General features: G+C 47.1%; 2 protein-coding genes across 4 annotated transcripts in view; one reads left to right on the top strand and one right to left on the bottom strand.

The window, feature by feature from the left end:
* Positions 1–106: 106 nt before the first annotated feature.
* SIX4 (SIX homeobox 4) lies at positions 107–8,137 on the bottom strand. Of its 2 annotated transcripts, XM_038136943.1 has the most exons (4): positions 7,454–8,137; positions 6,807–7,360; positions 4,764–5,452; positions 107–2,372 (listed from the first exon to the last, which is right to left on the bottom strand). In XM_038136943.1, the coding sequence occupies exons 1-4, from the start codon at positions 7,637–7,639 to the stop codon at positions 1,576–1,578; spliced, it is 2,226 nt and encodes a 741-aa protein (XP_037992871.1). In that variant the 5' UTR covers positions 7,640–8,137; the 3' UTR covers positions 107–1,575. The 2 variants fall into 2 exon arrangements, with proteins under 2 accessions (XP_037992871.1, XP_037992870.1); XM_038136942.1 differs by having other exon boundaries at positions 6,807–8,053.
* A 676-nt stretch (positions 8,138–8,813) lies between these two features.
* MNAT1 (MNAT1 component of CDK activating kinase) overlaps positions 8,814–20,725 on the top strand; it is a 118,792-nt gene continuing 106,880 nt past the window's right edge. Inside the window, exons 1-2 of one of the 2 annotated variants that reach the window (XM_038136946.1) lie at positions 8,814–8,937; positions 13,100–13,204. In XM_038136946.1, coding sequence (XP_037992874.1) covers positions 13,137–13,204 — 68 coding nt within the window. In that variant the 5' untranslated portion in view covers positions 8,814–8,937; positions 13,100–13,136. The remainder of the gene's footprint in view (positions 8,938–13,099; positions 13,205–20,725) is intronic. The other variant, XM_038136945.1, reaches the window with a different exon arrangement.

The raw sequence follows: 20,725 nt of genomic DNA, 5'->3' as shown, positions 1-20,725 counted from the left end.
TCTCCTGGAGGATATTTATAAACACACACTCAACTGCACTCCTGCTTGGGGGCCTTGCTCCACCAGCAGCTGAAGCTGTCCCACATGAGCTGTGTGGCCACTGTGTGAACACGGGGCTCCTTTCCTTGGCCTGCTCATCCAACCTTTCCTGCTCATCTCATGGAGCCAAGGGCTTCCCCTCGGCACAACCCTCTGCAGACCCCTCCTGTCCTGCTGATGTGGGGCAGAGGGAGCCATCCTTGGCTCTCTGCACCACCAGGAAATGTCCCCCACCAAGTCCAGAAGACTCTTAAACCTCTTCTTACTCGTGCAAGCAGGGGCACCCAAGTCAGAGGGTCTACTTGCAGAAGTAAGGCATCAGGATTTGGCCCTGAGGACGGATATTTGCAAATCAGTGTTTTTATTCCTCCTGCCACTGTGCTTTAGTAACAAAGATAAGGCCACTAGGAAGAAAGGCACATGGAATTCTGTAAAAAATACACAAAAGGGTTCAACTAAATCGCAAATTACTAACAAAACAAACAAAAAAAACCAAACCCTGAACACAAAGACAGAGGGGGTAGCAACAGTGACCTCCTGGGTTTGTGAGACTGGGAATTAATTTTCTAGTTTCAGTGTGATTAACATTTTACTTTTACAGTCTATTGCTTGAAAAAAAACTACAAAAAAGTAAAACCTTGTCAGAAATAACTACGCTTACTTCCTGCTCAAACAATAAAATAAATTAAACAGCCAGAAAACGCTTTCCTTTTCAATGCATTGTGTCTAAAGTGAAAGGGAACATAAACCATAAATAAAATCCATTGTACTAATTAAAAAAAAAGTCTCCTTTATAAGAACTGAAACAATATTTACATTCATACTGGATAGAAAGCTTCTGAATTGCATAATTAGAGTTTCAAACGATGCTTTTTCTGGTGCACTGACAAAATGCTAGCTGTAGCATTCAGAAACCTGTACATGATTGATGTGAGACTTTTGGTTTAAATGCAAGTCTGCTGGAAAAAAAGCAAACATACCAGTAACAATATTATGATTTTGTTTTGTTTCTTAACCTCAAACAACATAAAAGTAGCCAGAGAGGTATCGTCTAGAGTTCCTTAGAAATCTCTCAATGCCCATGGACTGGAAGTAAACAGAAAAAAAAAAAAGTCTGCATTGTTTCTACCATTTTGGAGTGAGATTTTTGTTTTCCATCTGAGGCTAGGAGTGTATACTTACTGTTAAGAGTATGTTGTATATGTTGTACTATGGAGAGTCTAGTGAAATTTTCAGGGTAGTATCTGGTAGCCAAACCTGTACCCATTCCTCAGTACTTGCCCTGGCCATTTCCTTTCTCCTTTAATCTGCTTAAAAGAGAATACTGCATGCAAACGAAGTGTGGCAACCTAATTCCATTGCCAGAGATTCCTCTGTACATTGATTCAGACCACTTAAATGTTCTTCTGGTTTCTTTAAATGAAAAAAAAAAACCCACCAAACAAAAAAAAAACCTCACAAACACCCCACTAGGTGTTTGTTAGGGCCTCAACAGGAGACTTATCTATTAAAACAGAAATCAAGAAAAGAAAGAAGCTACAAGTCTTGCATAACTTCATCCATCTGAACTGTCTGCAGTTTGGCAAGTTCTTTTTTGTCCGTTTCCAGTTCTTCACATACCGTGTCAACCATGTTACTCATAACATACTTAGATTTGGAATCCAGCATCATTAAATTACCAGTTGACTTACTCTCAGAATTAGGTAAGAAATTCTCTTTGACATCAGGTACAGCTTGCAGAACCAACCTGTGCTCTCTGCCAAAATCCTGGTGCACTTGTGCAGGGGGGTGGCTGACACGGTCTCCACTTGTCGAAACTATTTCTCCAAGCACGGGCTGCGCTGTGGAAATGGACAACAGATCCTGACTGGTGATGAGGGGACAGTTCTGAAGGGTTGCATAGTTAGTGTTGCTGATAGATATCACTGTAGAGGTACTGGTCACGGGTGAAGACATAGCCTGGCTCTCCGAGATACCAGAGCTCAGTTCTGCAGCATTTAAAAGAGTTGGTGGTGTGAGGGAAAAATTATGTGAGGGCGTTACATTCACTAAGGAGGAGGCCAGGGACTGGAGTCCTGCACTGGATATATTTTCAGAAGACATGTTGACGTTCAGTTGCGTGTTCTGACTGACTGGCATCAACTGAGAAAACACCAGGCTTCTTTCCAGTCCTTCTTGCTTGACAGATCCCACTGCCTGGCCCGAATTGGGAACTGTATAAACCACTGCACTCGGAGTGAGGGGGCTGAAGAAAACCTTTCCTTGCTGCACTGTTGAAGATTCAGTTGTAAAAGTTCCTCCATCGGATGTGCTGGGGTTTGCTGAAACATTACCTAGGGAAAGGGAAGCAAAAGAAAAGAAAACAGAGATTACAGCTGGCAGAGAGTTATGCAGTCCTGGTCTTCTTTACCTTTGCAGTATACACATACACTAATATTTCATGTAACACTGACAAGCAACTTTTGTAGCAGGTGAGAGAAAACTTGGCGTAAAGAATAGAAGTTGCTTCTAGAAAGTTAAAAAAAAAAAGTTTCTGATGTATTAGATTAGGTATCTTCCAGACTCTCATTAAGGAGCAAACAGTCCCCAGCCATGTGACTAAAATGAATGTGCTTTGGCCTTCACTAGTTGCCACCACTCAATTTCCATCTAAGAATAGAAGCATGAAAAGCTATTAAAGATAGTTCAGTGACAGACTACAGCTTGTGTGTGGGAACTGGAGACACGTCACATGAAATCCACTGCTGCTGGGGAGAACCTGCCCGAGCCAACTCTCACAGAAAACACGAAAAACCGGTAATTTCTATTGGCCTCATCCTCAAGCACTCAGCTCCATTCCCTTTCACCTTGCTTTATTCTGTTTTTCTAAAATCCTAATCCTACCACATCCCCCACGCTGTGAGAAGTCACCCAGCACTGCCTGCCCTTGCTGAAAGCCATGGCACTGCTCGTGTGATGCTGCAGTGAGCCAAAGCGAGGAGAGGTGGCCAGAGATGACCTGAAGTTGTTTTCACTGGACTTGCCACGTCAATTGTCATTATGGTAATTCCTAAAATAAGAAATACTGGCTCTTGGGACTGAGTCCCACTTGGAACACTTCTGTTTCTCAAAAGCAGTTTAATTATAAGAGATTACAGTTGGACACAGCTGAATATTTTAGAACAGCACCAAAGATAATTTTTTATTTTAGTTCACTATTAATTTTGTTTAATCAATCATGATTTTTTGGAAGATGTTATGCATATGGGCAAACTAGAATAATAAAGCCAGGTAAGTTGAAGTTACCTGTCAATATTATTTACTGGCTAACTTGAAATAGCCTGCAGCATGCTTGACTCGGAATAGGCAGCCAGCTATCCATCCAAGACAACCAGAACGTTTCTCTGCACCAATGATATGGTGGATCACTCTGCAGTGGGCAGTCAGTATTTTGAACAATGGGAAAAATGGTCAGAGAAGAGCTTATTATGAATCTTAGGACTTTCAAATGCAATAGTCCTACAATACTTAAAAGGATAGAACTTTCTTTCTCACCTTTGCTGGCTGTTAGTTTATGCCTTGGAGCATGTGGATTAAGTGGTTTTAGTAATTACAGGTGCCATTCAGACTAAATGTCTTCTCTCTTTAATCTTGCTTAAACTACGTGCCAATAACTTCCAGTGCCTGTGAGTGCCACATTTTAGGACCTCATAATTGTGCATCCATTTGAAATGTGGTTGCACAGCTTCAGTGTTCCTCCCTGAGCTTCAGCAAGAACAATTCACACCCTATACACATTAAATTCAAAGCAGCACATGAGAACAATTTGACTTTCACTATAGCATTCACAGCTCCTGAAACCAGAGAGAACCATTCCAGTTTAGCCATTTTCATAAACAAATAAATAAAGTGGCCAATAAGTACCAAAGATGTTCAACTGTGCTTTTAAACTGATCTGCTTCAAAAAAGGGATCCAGAACAAGGTTTGTGCTCCCAGGGATTCTTCCTGGCCAGCTGCAAGATTCAGACTATGGTATGCTAAGACCAACTCTAAAGCAAACTTGGGGAGGAGCCTGCACACTTGGCACATGAACCTGTGATGACATATTTCCCTTGGACTGAGGGCAGTTTTATCCAAAGAGCCTCACATTTTATATCGACAAGCTAGTGCTTACTTCTATTGTTTCCCTCAAGCTTAATCTTTCTTAATTATGGAACAGAAAATGTACAAGCAACTGCTTGGTCTTGTTGTGTCTACAGTAATTCAAAATGTATTTTTGTGAAATGCCTTCGTTAAGAAAACAAAAAAACCAAAACAACCACCACAAGAACAACAACGGTAACAATTTCCAGCTGCCATAATTTTCATTTTTATGAACCTTCTCATTAAAAGAATTCAGTGGCAAATGGGGAATATTTTGAATTACTGAAACGTGCAAAATTTACAGATATTTGTGAAGACTCCTATCACGGACTTCTGTGAACAGCATGAGATGAAAGGGGTGTAAATTACCAGACCTCCTTCCATGCTCTTAACAGAGGAGCTGAGCTTCATCTAACAGTCTGCCCATGAGCTTAACCCACTATAAAGGAAGGCAACAGTATTATTTGATGTTCTGTGCCAGGCATGGCTAAGATACTATGTTGATACCTTGGAAGAAAAGGACCACAGCTTCTAAAATGCTAAATGTGCCTGATTCCAACTTTTTTCTCATACCTCTTACTGCAAGAGGCAAAGCTTTTACCTTGTGAAGCTGCCACAGAAACTGGAGGCAGCTGCAGAGAAGAAAAACCAATGCTTCCGTTCAGCAGCTGGCCATTTGTTCCTGAATTGGGGATCTGGACAATGCCATACTGGTTTATTTGGACAGGAGCAGTAAAAGTAACTACGGAGCCTCCATCCTGGGAAGCAGCAGTTTCTACGCCTTCCCTTTTCACCTCCGAGCTCGGTATCAATCCTGGGAAAGTCACTGGGATGTTGCTAGGGCTGAAGGCTGCTGTGGCATTGGGGACCGAAGCCTGAAGGAGTTTGAAGTCTTTGACATCTTCTGAGGACGATGAGGACAGTATGTCAGTGATGGACACCCCGTTGCTCACAACACTCGCTGCAGTTTTGGGCGAATTTAAAGTAACAGTCTGCGAAGTGCCCACGCTGAGTCCATTGAGTATGACACTGTTGGGTCCCTGAAGAAACGAGCTGCCATTGAGGAAGACAGGAGAGGTACTGGCAGGCATGAGGTTCCCATTCAACAAGACACCGGACGAGCTCAAGGCTATTTTAGTGTTTCCAAGCTGCTGCATGTAGACAGGCTCCATGTGGCCGGGAAGGCTGAGGCTGGCAACGCCGTCGGATGAGCTGGAGAGCGGATGGGGAGATAAATCCTCCCGCCCCTTACTGGATTCATCTTCTGTGCTAGGGTTGCCATCTGACTCGCTATGGGAAAGGATGGAGAGATGACATTGCATTACCACGACGTACCAGGATCTCTGCACCAAGGGGGACTTCTCGCTTTAACACAAGTATGTGAGAGTTTCCACGAACAATTTTTTTCTGTGTTTTGCCTTTACGAGGCACTTTAAACGAATATTCAAGCCAAGGGAGGAGGTTTCTTAGAATAGAACACATCAAACCAAACACTCGCCAAAGGAGAAACTTTACAGACTGAGTTATGGAGTTGTAAATAAATCCCGCCACCCCGGCGACCGAAGGGGGCTGCCTGGGCCCCCCTCCGCCGGCCCGGGGTGCCCACACGTGTGAGACCGGCCGCGGCCATTTGGCAAAGCGCTGGGAGGTGAAGCAAGGCCGGGAAGCGCCGCCGGACCCTCCGGGCTCAGCCTGCCGCCCCCGGCCCGGGGGAAGGGGGAGACCCCGGCCCGCGCTGCCCCCGCTGCCGGCGGAGGCACCTCCGGCCGTGCCGGGCGGCCGGGGGAGGGACGGAGAGATGGGGGGGCGGCCTTTGTGCCTCCGCCCGGGGCTGCGCCGGGCTTTTTCGCTGACTGGTCCGCCCTCGGCCGCATTTTTCGGTCGCTCTCCCCTCCCTCCCCCCTCGCCCTTTGATGTGTCCCGCGGAGAGGGGCCGCGGCGGCACAATCGCGCCCTTGGTTGAGAAATGCCTTGGGGCCCCCTCCGCCGGCCGCTTTCCCTCCTTCTCTCCCCGCTCCCTTCCTCCCCCCTCCTCCCCGCGCTTTCTCCCCTCTTCCCGTCCCTTCCCGGAGGAAGGCGGGGGGCGGGAGCGGGGAGGTCACCTCCACCTGCCCGCGCCCCCGCCGCGGGGCGGGGGGAGCCGAGCCCGAGCCGCGGGCGGAGCGGGGCCGGGGCCGCTCTCCCGCCCCGCGGCGCGGCCGGGAGCCCCGGGAACCGGCCCCGCTCCCCCGCTGAAACCCGAGCCCGGCCCGCTCCCGAGTCAGGTTTCAAAAACAGAGAGAGCGCCGGGACCCCGCGCGTCCTCCGGCCGTCAATGATTAACTCTGTCAGGCGCGACAATTGAATAAAAACAAGGAGCGGGGGGAACAAACACCCCCGTCCCGTCCCCTCCCGGGAGTCCGCCCCGCGGTTCCCCCGTGCCGGGAGCTCCCCCGGGAGCGCGGGGCGGCGGGTGCGGGAAGTTTCCCCGCGCCGCCTCGCACGCCCGGGCCGGGTGGGTGTGTTGGGAACGAGGGAGCGGGGAGGAGGAAGGAGGGGAGGACGAGGCGCACCGAAGGTAAGCGCCATGTTTGCAAGGGAAGAAAGAGCCGGGAGAGGGAAAGGCAGGCGGGAGAGGGGGCGGGGAGGAAAAGTTTTCCCTCACCTTTTGGACTGGGTCTCGGAAGGGTTGCGGTCCCGCTGCCTGCGGTTCTTGAACCAGTTGCTGACCTGGGTGAGGGACAGCCCGGTGATCTTGGCCAGGTTGCGCTTCTCGGCGGGCGAGGGGTACCGGTTCTGCTTGTAGAGCTCCTTCAGCGCGTTGCGGGACTTCTCCTTGAAGCAGTAAACCGTCTCCTCGCCGTCCCAGATGGTCCTGGGCAGGGGGTATTTCCTCCGCAACCTGTACTTGTCCACCGCCCCCAAGGGTCTGCCCCGGGCTCGCTCCGCCTCGGTGTAGCGAGCTTTGTACCAGAGCTCCTGCAGCAGCGGGTGGTTGGAGGAGTCGAAGTTGTGGCTCTCCAGGATGCTGTAGAGCTCGGCGTAGATGCCCTGGTGAAAAGCCACCAGCGCCCGGGCTTTCATCAGGCTCTCGTTGCCACGTAGCAGATCGCTCGGGGGCAAAGACCACAGGAACCTGGCCAGGCGGTCCAGGTTCCCACCTTGCTGCAGCGCCTCGCACACGCAGGCGACGTGGTCCGGGGAGAAAGCCAAGGGGGTCTGCGAGGAGGAGGAGGAGGAGGAGGAAGATGAAGAGGAGGGAGAGGAGGCAGCGTGGTGATTCCTGGCCAGGAGTTCCGTATGGAGCAGTACCTGTTCCGCGGCTCCCTCCTCGCCGGCGGCAGCGGAGCCTGCATGCTCCATGGGGAACTGGGCAGCGGCGGGAGGGGGCGGCGGCGCGGGCCCGTCGGGGGCTTCGGAGAGCATTTCCATCACATTTTCCTCCTTGATCTCTACCGCGATCACGATGTCGTCCGTGGCGGGGGAGGCAGAAGACATGTTTCGGTTTGTTTTCCTCTTTTTTTTCTTTTTTTTTTTTCTTGTGTTTTTTTTTTTTTTTTCCTTCCTCCCTTCCCTTCCCTCCCCCCCCCCCACGTTCCCTTCTCCTCCTCTCCCCCCTTCCTATCTCTCCTCTCTCCTCCTCCTGCCCTGGCCGATCAGGTTTCCCCCGGCCCCGCAGTGACCATCCGGGATCGCTGCTGTATCCCGGCCGCGCTCCGCCGCTCCCCCCGCCGCGACTCCCGCACCCGCCGCAAGACTATGTGGCCCCGCCCACCGCTGCCCCGGCCGCGCCCGCCCATTGGCTGCGCCGCGCCGGGAGGGCGGGGCTACGGCGTCTCCATGGCAACCGTCAATCAGGCGGCCGCGCTCCTCTCTCCGCTCCACCCCCCCCCCCCCATCTCCACCTGGAGCCCCCGGGGAGCGGCGGCTCCGTCACCTGCGGCTTTCCCGGGAAGGGAAAGGGTTAAATCGCTCCCGGTGCTGTCTGCTGCCGTTACTGAGGGAGTTTTGCTGTGTCCGCTTCTGGGCCCCTCACTTCAAGAAAGTCATTGAAGTGCTGGAGCGAGTCCAGAGAAGGGTAGCGGAGCTGGGAAAGGGTCTGGAGCACAAGTCCTGCGGGGAGCGCTTGAGGGAGCTGGGGGTGTTTCTCCTGGAGAAAAGGAGACTCGGGGGTGACTTTAGCACTGTCTGCGACTCCCTGAAAGGAGGCTGTAGCCAAGTGGGGGTCGGGCTTTGCTCCGGCTATCAGCGACAGGATGAGAGGACAGAGTCTTAAGCTGTGCCAGTGGAGGTTTAGGTTGGACACTAGGAGGAATTTCTCCGCAGAAAGGGTGATTAAGCATTGGAACGGGCTGTCCAGGGAGGTGGTGGAGTTACCATCCCTGGAGGCGTTTAAGGATGGACTGGACGTGGCACTTAGTGCCATGGTCCGGTTGACACGCTGGTCTTTCCCGAAGCGATTGATTCTGTGGTTCCTGTTGCTCAGTCATGGGCAGGTGTCCCCCGTCTCCCGCTGTTACAGCCGGAGCTCTGGGGCCCGGGCAGCCCCCCAGCCCCGCCGGCGGGCAGGCGCTGTCGCCCGGGCCCCTTCCCGCTCGGGCGGGCGCGGAACGCGCGGGGCGGCGCCGGGCGGCGGCGGGGCCGTTTGGCGGCGGCACCGGAAGGCGGAAGGCGCGGCGGGAGGAGGGAAGGGAGCGGGAGGCGGCCATGGACGACTTGGGCTGCCCGCGGTGCAAGACCACCAAGTACCGCAACCCCTCCCTGAAGCTGATGGTGAACGTCTGCGGGCACACGCTGTGAGTGGCGCCGGGCCCCGGGGGGAGCGGGCGCGGTGCGGAGCCCGGGCCGCTCTGCGGGGCGGCGGGGCCTGGGGGTAGGGGTCGCTGCCCCGGCCGGCCCGGCGGTGGGGGCGGCACCGGCTCCGCCAGACCCGAGCGGCGCTTGCGAGGCCGCTCCGGGCCTTTCCTCCCCCGCAGGGTCCGTGTCAGCCCGGGCTGGCTCCGGCGTGGCTTTGTCTGCCCTCGGTGCCTTCTGTGCAGTGAAGTTGCCGGGGAGGAACCCTCGGGACGCGCTCCCGTCCCGCAGCGCTGCCACGCTTCGGCGTGCGGAGCGGGGAACGCGGGGGAAAATACATTTCCCGTGGAGTTAAACGTTTCTTGTTTAAAACTGTGCTCGAGCAGTAAAGAAAAGAGGTGTTTTGTTGTGTTATTGTAATGTGTTAATTCTGCTGAATGAAGAGTGCTTTGCTGAAGGTTTGGTGCTGTTTAAATGTTGGAAAATCCTCTTGCGAACATGTGCTGATGGTAGTCTTAACTCATTCGTGGTTTTTTCTTCTTTGTTGTGTATTTTTTTTTCCCCCCAAGAACAATCATTACTTTTTCCCCTTTTCTCTCAAAACTCAGCCCTTAGATAGTACCCAGCGCTGGCTGTTGCTGATTTTAGTCACAGATAGTCTTGCTGATTTAAGTCACAAATAGCCTGAACTCATTCACTTTCAGATCTGCAGACCAGCCTTAGTTAGTGTGGAGGTTTGAAAGGCTGTACTCTGAATTCTTTCTGGATGTACCCCGTGCAAGTCCAGTACTGCAGTAGCAGGCCTTGCTGTATTTTTTATTTTTGTCTTGTCATCTTTCCTGTGATGTATATGTTTTTACGCCGCGTGTGAATTACATTGAAAAGATGCGGCCCGAGAGCTTTTGCTTGCCTTGGTACATTGCTGTAAGTGAACAGGATGAAGGAAGTCAATTACAAGAAAGGATTTATCTTGTTGTCTTAGGAAAGAAGTGTTACTTTTCATTCTGTTCCCTGCTCCTGTGCTCTTCTCTTGCCATGAAGGTGTGGTGGTGTGGGAGAGGTGGCCTCAGAAGTGTCCCTTTGGTGACAGCAGTGCTGGAGCTCAGAAGGCAGCCGTGTGGGTTTAAAGCAGTGCCTCGCTCTTGCATTGACCGAAGATCAAAGGAATGATCAAAGGGGTCCTGATGTGCTTCCAGGCTCCTCCAGAGCCGCTTCCAGCAGAGGACAGCATCTCTCAGTTTGCTTCTCTGTTGTTTTGGGGTTTTTTTTGTAGCTGAGTTTTGCTTGAGACAACCAATGGCGTTTTCTGCTTTACTGGGTGCAGTTGCTGACGCCGTGTTTGGGGTTGATGTTCTTGCCTTGCTTCTTGTTTCTGCAGCCCAGCTCTTGTTGTTTGCATCTCTGTGGCAGAGTAGGATCTCTGGGTTTGTTTTTGTTGTAATGAAGGACTCTCCCATCTCTATGTGGTTCAAGTGTGCCACTTTTCCTCTGTGTTTTCCTTCCAAGAGCTCCCTCAGGGTTGTATATCTATTGTTTCCATACGGTGTTACAAATGTGCCTTCATGCTGGAAGTTGTTTCTTAGCAATGGTTAATGAATTTCCATAGTAACTCATCTAGAAGCTGGAAGCTCAGATGACCCACCTGTGAATGAAAGGAGGTAATTGACTTGTTCTCATAAATTCACCATATTTCAGTCACAAGAAAGGAACATTTAACGAGCTAACGTAAGTTTCCAATGGAGATTTATCCTTAGTCAGTCTATTTTGATATTTTGCAGTTGTTACCATTGAAAATGCTACTCCTAATTTCCAATCTAAATTTGTTTGCCTTAATTGAAGTATTTAAGAACTGTACTGTGAATTTTATACACTTCTGAACTCTTAATTACTTCTCTTTTGTAGGAATGTCTGGAATATTTTGAGGGCTTTCTCTTTGGTGTTTTCCACTGTGAAGAAATCCCAATACTTCAGTCTCCTCTCTTCAGTGATTTTTCATGTCTTTTTTTTTTTCTTTTTGTTACACTGTGGGGTTATTCTCACTGGGTTTTTGTAGGCCTTTTCCACTTGGTTTGCATTTTATTGAAGCTGGACATGGTGTTCCATCTGAGTCGTTAGTACAACAGCCAGAGTCAAAATTATTTTGTGTTCTTTTCATTTTGTGTTCTTTTTCATTCTTTTCCTGCCTGCATCCAGGCAGGATGATGACTCTTGATATATTTAGTTTTTTTGCAGTGATATGTTTGATTTATGTCAAACATAAGCCCCAGATTCTTTAGCACTTTGCCACTCAGCACATCTGTGGGCAGAACAGAATTCAAGCTTGCTTTCCATGTTATGTTGTGCAGGTGATTATTATTATTATTATTATTATTATTATTATTATTATTATTATTACCTTTTTACTCTGTTAAACAATTTGTTACTTCAGGTGATTTTTACTTGCTTCAAATGACTGTGGATTTTGAGATCTTCCATCCAAGTTTTTGAAACTGTCTGAGATTATTCTCTGTTAACATCCTGATATTTTCCAATGTGTAGTTTGTGGGCAGAATGTGTGGGAGATTTTGGAAATTGTTGCTTGTTACCATAAGAAATTCAAGCGAGGCACAGCAAAATACGAAGTTGCCTGCAGTCAGTTCATTGCTAAAAACCCTCTTCCCCTGGTTACTTTCTGTAACAGTGGAGAATGTGAAAAGATTAAAGCCATGTGAATGGGCTTGCTACCAATTTTCTCTCAGACTGAAATAATGATAGCTTATCTCTGGGTGTGGGTTTCTAGTCGTCTCTGAGTACTTCAGTATGTTCTGCTTTTGTTTAGGTTCTATGACTGTCAGTTTAATAGTGTCAAAAGTCCAGTTAAACCAAAACTATATAGCCAGTAGTTGCTGTTTCACTACCTATGTTGTTACTGTGTCCTTGGATGGAATTATATGCCTTTGATATGACTTGTTCCTAAGAAATTGTGTGTTCAGTCTCATTCTGTTATCTGACATATGCAGGAGATAGGTTTTTTTCTCAGATTATTTTGGCATCTTCCCAGGATCTGTTGGTAAGCCTGACTCTGGTCTGTGTTTTCCTGTGTACTTGTTTCCTGCTCTTTAAAGGCAGGTGCTTTAGTCCTTCTTTAGGTTGTTGGAGCTTAATGCAGAGAGCAGAGATCATCCAAAACTTCTTTTGTCAGTTTTCAAAGGGTAAATATTACATCTACCAGATTTGAAAACCTTGAAGTGCTCCTAATGCTGTAACCCCTGGATATAGTCCACAGGTTTATGGACTACACATCCACGGGTTTATGGAGGCTCATTAAGCTGTCTGCAGAAGCACATTGCCTTTGTGGTGCTTTTTGTTTGAAGTGTGCCGAGAAATCTGCATGGAAAATTCAGAGCCGTGGCTTTGCTGGCTCGGGAGCTTTGGAGCAGTTGCTGTAATGCATTTCCCAGTTCTAGCCTGGGCTCCTGCTCCTTCTGCTGTGCTATGAGTTACATTAGCCAGCTAATCCATCTTACTGAGCGGAGATTGATGCAGAAAATGCCCCAAGTGCTTTGGCATCATCTGTTAGAGATTTTCCCTCTCATTGAATTGTGGGTTAATGCGCTCCTGCTTCAGCTGTGCTTTCTTGCATTGCAGGCATTCTGAAGGAATATTTTCATTTTACCTTCAGTGCTGCCTCCTGGTAGTTTCTTTCCTAAAGCCCTGACCTTTCCTACTCTGTCAAGTGTGCTGTTAATGAAGTGACCTCCAGTGATGTGATTTGCACTTGTGCAAAATACCTTGAATTTTAAACTATTAAAGAGCCTTCACTTAGCTGAGATGATTTGTCAGTAAGCTTCAGATCTTCGTTTCGTGTGGGTTTCAGAAAGTTTGTGGTTTTATCAGGAGTTCATTTTACTCATTTTGTGACTCTGTTTTCCCTTCTGAAGAACTGTGAGAATTGTCTTCTTATGCCTTCTGTCAGCCAGGTTGTTTCCACTTTCATGTTCTTAGGTGGTTCTTGCCCTCTGATTAGAATGAAATTAGAAGACCCATTCCTTTCATCATGGTTTATTTCCACCCCCCCCCCCCTTTTTTTTTTTCTTCTCACCCCTTATATAAAAAAAGCACTTTAGAATATCTGAGAACTTGTTGGGCAACAGATGCCCTGTTTTTTCTTTCTTTTTTTGACAGATGGCTGCAGTGAAGGTTCTTCTTGCTACGAAATCCCATGCTTTGGACGTTTGGCTGTTCATTCCTCTCCTCTTCCTCACTTCATTCATTTAAATCTCCTCTGAGGTAGATGCTATGTGTGAAAATCCCTGTGCTGGCCTCCTATCTATTTTCTTACTGTGACCTTGACCCTGCCATCAGATTGGTTCTGGATTTTGGCAGCACGTGCAGGTAGCATTTCTCCTCCCTGGTCCTTTGCATCTCTTCCCGTGTCAGTGGCTTGAGCCTGTGTTGGAAAGCTCCCAGTGCTTTCTCCCAGTGCTGCACATTTGGCATGGGCAGTTCTGCCATGGGCAGTGGGGCTCTGGAATGTGCTCCTGGCAGAGTGGGATCAGGGTGCTGATAAGCACAGCAGTGCTGCAGTGGAGATAAAGGATAGGCAGGTGGCTGCAGAGGATGAAATCAGACATTTGGTCTTCTATAAACAACCTTCAGGTTGGGATTCCACTGCAGTTTATGCCAATAGAACCATGCCAAGCCTTACAATTGTGGGAATGTTTGTTTTTTTTTTTTTTTTTTTGGGGGGGGGTGTTATTTCTTAGTAGTTTGTTTTGCTTGGTTATTTCTTCTTGACCAATATCACCAAAAGTGTAACACCATGTGTTTTTGGCATCAGAGTAATGTTAAACAAGCCTTTTCCACTATAAATCTTCCCTGTCACAGGGAGGGAGGATGATAAATTAGCAGTTAAAAGTTGTTCTAGGATGAGACTTAGTAAGGAAATGCTTAGTTCAAGAATAATGAATGTCTTTTAAAGTTTATTTTCTTAAGTATAACAGAGGTTCAAGGCATCAGATACGTGGCTTTAAAAAAAACTTTTGTGCAGGGAAAAGTGTGTCTAATTATGGAGCAATGCTTAATTAAAGTCCTGTAATGCATTAGTTTCTAAGGTGCACTGATGGCTTTGCTTTCTTTCAGAGGTTCACTCAAGAATTATATTCAAAATCTGTTGTGCATGCATGACAATTTTTGGTTTTTCAGACAATTCCTAGAGCCTTTCCTAAGCATGCAGATGCTGGGTGCATGCTTGCCAATGGAGTTGTAATCCACCTGGCTTCACTTGAGACCATGAATTATCTTTTAGTCTGCCTGCTTGGATTTCATGGCCTGTGTTGAGTTTTAGGAGGCAGGTTAAGCATATCCCACTGATTTACTTACATAAGGAGGAGGGGAAATGCATCCAACCAAACCTGCATTAAAAGAATGTTAAGGTTGTTACTGCAAACAGGAGTGGGTAAAGAGATTTATTCTTGCCTGTAAACGTGGACCATATGGTCTCCAAGAAGGAGACACAAAAATGTTAGGTTAAAAAGGTAGTTAATTGGGACTGCTGGTTCACCTTTGTTATCCCACTGCCTTTTATAGGGGTGAGGAAGGAAACTGATGTGAAAAGCTCTTCCTTAGGAGTCAGTCCTGGTGCTCCAGCCACCTGGGAACCATCCTGGCTTGTAGAGAGAGGAAATGTGGATGTCTGCAGACCAGCAAAAGCAAAGAAGCTCCTCTTCTTCCCCAGTGTCATGCCAGCCATTGTGCTGTCTTGACAAAGTGTCCTTTCCAAGCTTGACATCTCTGGGAGACAAGGGCTCAGGACCAGAGCAGCCTCCACAGAAAACTGGGAAGCTCAATTTCAGCTGCTGCCAGTTTGGTGGCTTTGGGTTTGTTCGTGTGCTGCCACAATCTTAGATGGTGGTTGATGAACTTGCTTCATTCTAAGCTTTTCTGGTCTCTTTCCTGGTTTCTGGAAAGGTGTCTGTGCTCCTTACTAAAATATAGGTGGTTTTTTTTTTCTCTCCTGTTCCCAGAGGGAGATGTATTTATTTCTCCTTTAATTTGTTAATAAGACTTCAAAATGAAGACAGCGTAAAAAAGCTTGCTGCCTCTAGGCTCAGCTTTGTGTTGCTCAGGGGAGACATCAGTTCACCAAGCTGTGTTGTGGGGATTCTCTAATCTGCCCTGCACCCTGTTAGGTGTTTCCAGGGATTCATTAGGGGGGAAGTGCATCCTTGGAGAGCTTTAATTGAGGTGTTAACAGCTGCAATGTGAATAAACAGAGGTTTCATTATTTGTGTATTTATTTTAATGTCAGAAGCTTTAGGAGTTTTGTGGCTGTCACATTCCCTGGGAGGTAGAAGTGGGAGCATCCCTGGTGAATTCAGGGGAATGGGCTCTCATGCCTGTGCGTGGGGCTGGACTTGTTGGAAAGCAGTTTGGAATCTTCTTGTTTCAACCCCTTCCAAGTGAAAGGATGGCTTGGCTTCCTGCTGCATTCTTCTCTGCAGTGTGGTTCAAGAAAATGCCTTTCTTCTGGGATGGGGGGAAGCCCTGGAGACTGTGGAAAATAACATAAAACTGTATTTCAGCCAAGTGAGTTCGAGTGAAGAAGTCTAAACTAGAGGTAGGCAGTGAAGATCTGTCAGACCTGTAACTTTTAATTTGAGCATGAGGGAATTAGGGGGGCTTAAGTATGCATTCGAATTTGATTTGGCTAGCTTTTTTTTCTAAAGAAAATACCTTGAATGCAAGATATACAAGGACAATGATTCAGGGCTGTCATTTGTAAACATGAAGGTTGGCTGCAATATCTATGATTTTCAGGCCAAGAAAAGTGGTGTGTGGGCTTTGGAGCACAAGCAAGTGTGAATGTGCTGGTTCAGCCATGAAGTGTTCAAGATTTGTGAAGAGGCAGCAGGCACAAGGAAAAGAGCCACCAGCCTTTGGTACTTATCAGACCTTTGCAGGAGCTGATCTGGTTTGCTGATCTGGCAGAAAATGGGCTTTTTCTGGTTAGTTAATGCTGTTTGTCCAGAACTAGCAAGTTGAAGTGGCTTGTGAATGGTTAGTCAGACAGCAGAGGTGGTGCAAGGTCATCTGTAGGAATCTGTGTCTACAAATGAGGTAGGAATAGGGTAGAGGGAAGGACCTTCCTGGGACACAATGTTAATTTGGCTTTTTTAACCATTTTGTGAAGCTGCATGCTTTAGAAGTTGGCTTATCTGGGAGAGCAAGTGTTCTGTTTTGTCTCTGAGGCTTGGTTTTTTGCTGTTATTACAATATCACACCTCAGCTTAGATTCCTGGGTGGTAAATCCTTGCTTGTATGAAAAGCAGATTGGGACTACATGCAGTTGAAAATCTCAACCAGAACAGGAACTTGGTGTGGTCCTGAAAATGCCTGCTTTGCTTTGGGGAGATAAGTAATGAAAGCTGTGTAAATGTATTTCATTCCCAGTAATTTCTACCTCTGAAAGAATTCTCTTAGTTTCTTCTGTGTGACTTGGGAGACACATCAGGGAGGTTTTTACTCATTTTGTCAGATCTACTATGAGACTTTAACTGATGCTTGACTGAAGTAATTGCACAATCAAAGCCTACTTTCTCAGAGGAAGAAGCAATTTTTAATTTTTTTTTTAATGTTAAGTGGGATGTATTCCCTCTGAGAGAAAGCTTTTTCCTGACTTCTTAGGGAATAAAAATCTAGGTCATCTTTCTTCTTTGTCTTTTTGGAGTTATTTCTGGTTTTATTAATTGGGATTAGATGCTCTTTGGATCCAGTTCCATCCCATTAGGCTTCCAAAGTCTCTACAAGTTAGTCATGGGAGGTGATTAAATCACTGCTGAAATACCCCAGAGGTTGTTTCCTTCTGCCATGCCGTTTTGACGGTGGATATTTGCTTTTACATTTGGCTCTGAGTTATGGTCTTGATACTTCTGATGAAGTGGTGTTCATGCCTCAGTTTAATTCTTTTGTTTTAAAACTGGCATATGTAGAAAATCTTCTCTTTTCTCTGTTGAACTGTCAGTTGCCATGTCTGCTTGGTAATACTTCTTGTCTGCTTAGCAAAGCTCACAGAGCTCTACTCTTTATTCCCTGTAAGTACTTTTTGGAAATTTAAGTTATGGTTCTGTTCCTTGTGACCTTGGCAGAAGGAAAGCTGTTGTTTATATCCTGTCTCTCCAGTCAGTAAATGGAAAAGTAAACTCTTTTTCCTTGGTTCTGGAAATTCAGTCTGTGTGAATCTGCAGCCTGGATTGGAGACTTTACAGGAGCATGCAGTGACAGGACAGGGGGAATGGCTTCACACCAGAAGAGAGCAGGTTTAGATTAGTTATTAGAAAAAAATTCTTTACTGTGGGGGTGGTGAGGCTCTGGCATAGGTTGGCAGGAGAAGCTGTGGCTGCCCCATCCCTGGGAGTGTTCAAGAACAGACTGGATGGAGTTCTGAGCAGTCTGGTCTAGTGGAAGGTGTCCCTGCCCATGGCAGGGGACTGGAATGAGATGATCTCTAAGGTCCCTTCCAACCCAAACCATTCTGTGATTCTGTGGTCCTGGAAGTGGGTTTGGGTGCCCAGCTTGAGGAGTCTTCCAACATGCTTGGCCCCTTCTGGTTTGGGTGAATATGGTAATAGTCTGACACAGGTGTGGTGAGAACAAGTGCTTCTCAAAAAGAAGGCAAAGACAAGAGCTTCTTAAATAATTTCATATTAGGCAGGTTTTTCTTTTCTCTTTCTTTTAATTGCATCTACTTCATTTTAATTGAAGCCAATAATTCTGTGGGTTTGTGAGGAAAAAGGACAATGGGCTTGCTTCTGTGTGGTTGCATTAGCTGTCAGATGTTAATAAGCCACATGCATAGGTTTAATATTTATGAAATTAAGCAAATAGGTTCCTGAGTCATTTTAGAAAGCACATGTGTCTCGGTAGCTGTAAATTCACAGCAGGGTAGATCCTGAAGTGCCCTGTTGCCAATGCCCAGAAGTTGCATTTGTGTGCATGCTCTTTGTCTGGGGCTTTGGTTGGTTGTTCCTCCTCCCCTCTGGACAGCTGAAGGTGAAGTTTGAAGAAAAGCCAGGTCAGCATTTTGGAAGTTCAGTTGAATACTCCACTGTTCATATCTGGTGAGGAAATAAGGAAAATTCCCTGAAAGCAGCAGGCTGTGGCACAGGCACTGTGCTGAGCTTGTACTGGGGACACTTCAGTTTTGTGTTGCTGGTTCCCTCTCTTGGCTTGATAATATGCAGGGAACAGTGGATGTTTCCTCACAGACCACTCTGGCTGCAATAAAAATCACAAATAGTAGTCCTAACAGTGATCTGAATTTTGTAAAGACATTTGCCTGGTTTCTCTTTTTTCAAAAATATTTTGCAAGAATTAATTTTGACGAGACCAGATCTGAGAAAAGATCTTAGCAGGAACTGCTGCTATATGTGACAAAATTAAACTTTGATATAGCTAAAACCATTTTTTGATCCTCTGAAAATGATATTAAGTTGCTCTTCTGAATATAATGTGTGGGGGGAGAGAATATATGAGGAAATTCTTGCAGGGTTTTTTGTGTGGAATGTAGGTGAGTTCAGATCAGTGAGAACAAGATGGCTCTGTCACAGAGGAGCAATGAGGAAGTCATCTGTCTGATAAATATTTTGGCTTCAGATTGGGAAACATGAGGTAATGATTTTTGCTGTGCCCACACAGTCCTGCCTCAATGGCTGGCACTAAGGTTAGATTATGTCTAAGCATTTGCAGGATCCTGGGCTTAACTTGAGCATGACAACTTCTTTCACATTTTAGAGAAGATAAGTGGCTCTGCTGAGAGTTAGGAAATATTGGGATGGGACAGAGTGAGAAGAAATGTATTTTGTCGATTTCCTCTTTAGAAGGAGTGTTGAGGTGAAAGTTCCCAAGAATGTTGTGCTCTTCAGTTTTATATTAGTTCCAAGAAGTGTGGCCAGACTGCCAGTCTGTGCCAGGGTGGCAAAGGAGGACTGATGTTCCTAGACAGCAAAAGGCAAGGGAGTGGTTTGGCCAGTGTTGACACCTTCAGACTGTTGAGCCAGAATGGGAAGTGTTGGGTCTAACTGGGCAGGAAAGTCTGGCACTGGGATTAGATGTATTGCAAGAGCTGCCCTCAGAGCCAGGGTGAAGGAGGAAGATCTCTGGTCCCAGACAAGTACAGGCAGACAAATGTTTAACTTGTCTTACTTGCAGGGTGTCATGTGTTTATCTGTAAAAAAAAAAAAAAAAAAAAAGATATCTTTGTGGGGATTAGGAACTGAACAATCTGTAGGTGTAACTAGTGGCTAGGTAATCTTTACTGTGAGTACATGAATAGCCTTGTGTAAACAGAAGAGTCCAGATTGTTCTGGGAGTAGTGTCTGTAGGCTTTAAAGGACTGAAAAAATTGTCCTTACACACCCTGGACGGCGTCAGGAAAGACTGTCGGTGGCAGTTGTGTGGTTTGATAAGCTTGTGACTGATGTGCTGTGAACTACAAATGGGAGGCTGCCTTTCAATCCCCAAGATCCCTTGTTTGAGGAAAAAAATGAAAAGTTAGCTGTAGTTTTGGGGTATGGTTGTGTTCTGGAAAGGGAGAGAAGGAGGTTAACAGGACTGAGGCCAATGCCAGGGTGATGGGATGTTGCTGAACGTCAGCTGAGCAGGCTTGGAGGAATTCAGGAGCTGGAGGGAAACTTGTCTGTTGAGCTTAGTCTAGAAGTGCTGCGTTTCTAGTTTCTACTGCATTTTTAGTTTCTACTCTTGCAACAGAATTTTGCCAAACAAACCCTTGATTTCTATTCTGCCTGCCTGGTTTTGGGGACAGGTAATACAGGAGGTGAATGCAGAATTAGCTGCCTTCACATGGGCAGGATCTCAGTGACGTGTGAGTAAAACAGCCCCTTGGAGGTTTGTTTCTTGGGACAAAGTTAGGGAGCTCAAATTGCATGGGGTCTGTGGGGGAACCTTTGCTGCCAGCTGACAGATTTTGGAAGGGAGCTTCTGCTCTGCGGGGAAGGTGTGACTGGGAAACAGCTTGTGGCTCTGGGGAAGCTGAAATGCTGGAGTGGTCCCAAGGGGAGGCTGACTCCCAGTCTGGCTGTGTGGCCTTAAGGAAGCTGCAAGGATCACAAGGGAGACTCGCTTAGAGAAAGGGACATGACTACGTGAGAAGTTGAGAGAAGGAGTGATGACTGGGCTAGGGGAGGATTTGGGACAATCTTAGAAAACTGGGGAAAATCTGGAGTTCAGGAAATGTGTAGCAAGATGTGGAGTTCTTGGAGGATGAAGGCATGGGGAAGCCATGGCTGTGGCTGTCAGAGGTGAGGATGGTGAGTGTGAGTGCTTGGACGTTGTGGTGTGGGGCTGTAGGTGTCTAAATAGAAATTAGCCAAGCCTGGATACGAAAGTCTTGGCCAGGAGAAGAGGAAGGGTGCAGAAGGCACTCAGATCCTCACTGGGAGTGTTCTCTCACCGGGCTGGAGCAGCACCCAGGTGTTGGAGTGTTTTACAGAGCCCTGAGGTGGAGTTGGCCAAGTGCCTGGCGTGCAGCATTTTGTAGGGGCTCTGCTTGCCATGGGATGCCCCTGTGGCAGTGCAGGCTCTGGGCAGCTGCTCCTGCCCTCCCTGGGAGCTGGGCTTTCAGCAGAGGAAATCCTATAGAGCGCTAATGCTAATCACTCTCAAATCAGGAATGTGAAATTTGGGCATGCTTCAAGCATTAATTATAGTGGCTTAATTTCCTTATCTGGTAATGTGGGGATAATGCTACCTCATGGTGGTTTTGAGAAGGTCAGTTATTTAATGCTGACTGTG

The sequence above is a fragment of the Motacilla alba genome, chromosome 5 (assembly GCF_015832195.1).
Source record: "Motacilla alba alba isolate MOTALB_02 chromosome 5, Motacilla_alba_V1.0_pri, whole genome shotgun sequence".
In the NCBI taxonomy this organism is placed as follows: domain Eukaryota; kingdom Metazoa; phylum Chordata; class Aves; order Passeriformes; family Motacillidae; genus Motacilla; species Motacilla alba.
Note: the sequence above shows the minus strand (reverse complement) of the source record. Positions and strands in the feature narration are given on the sequence as shown.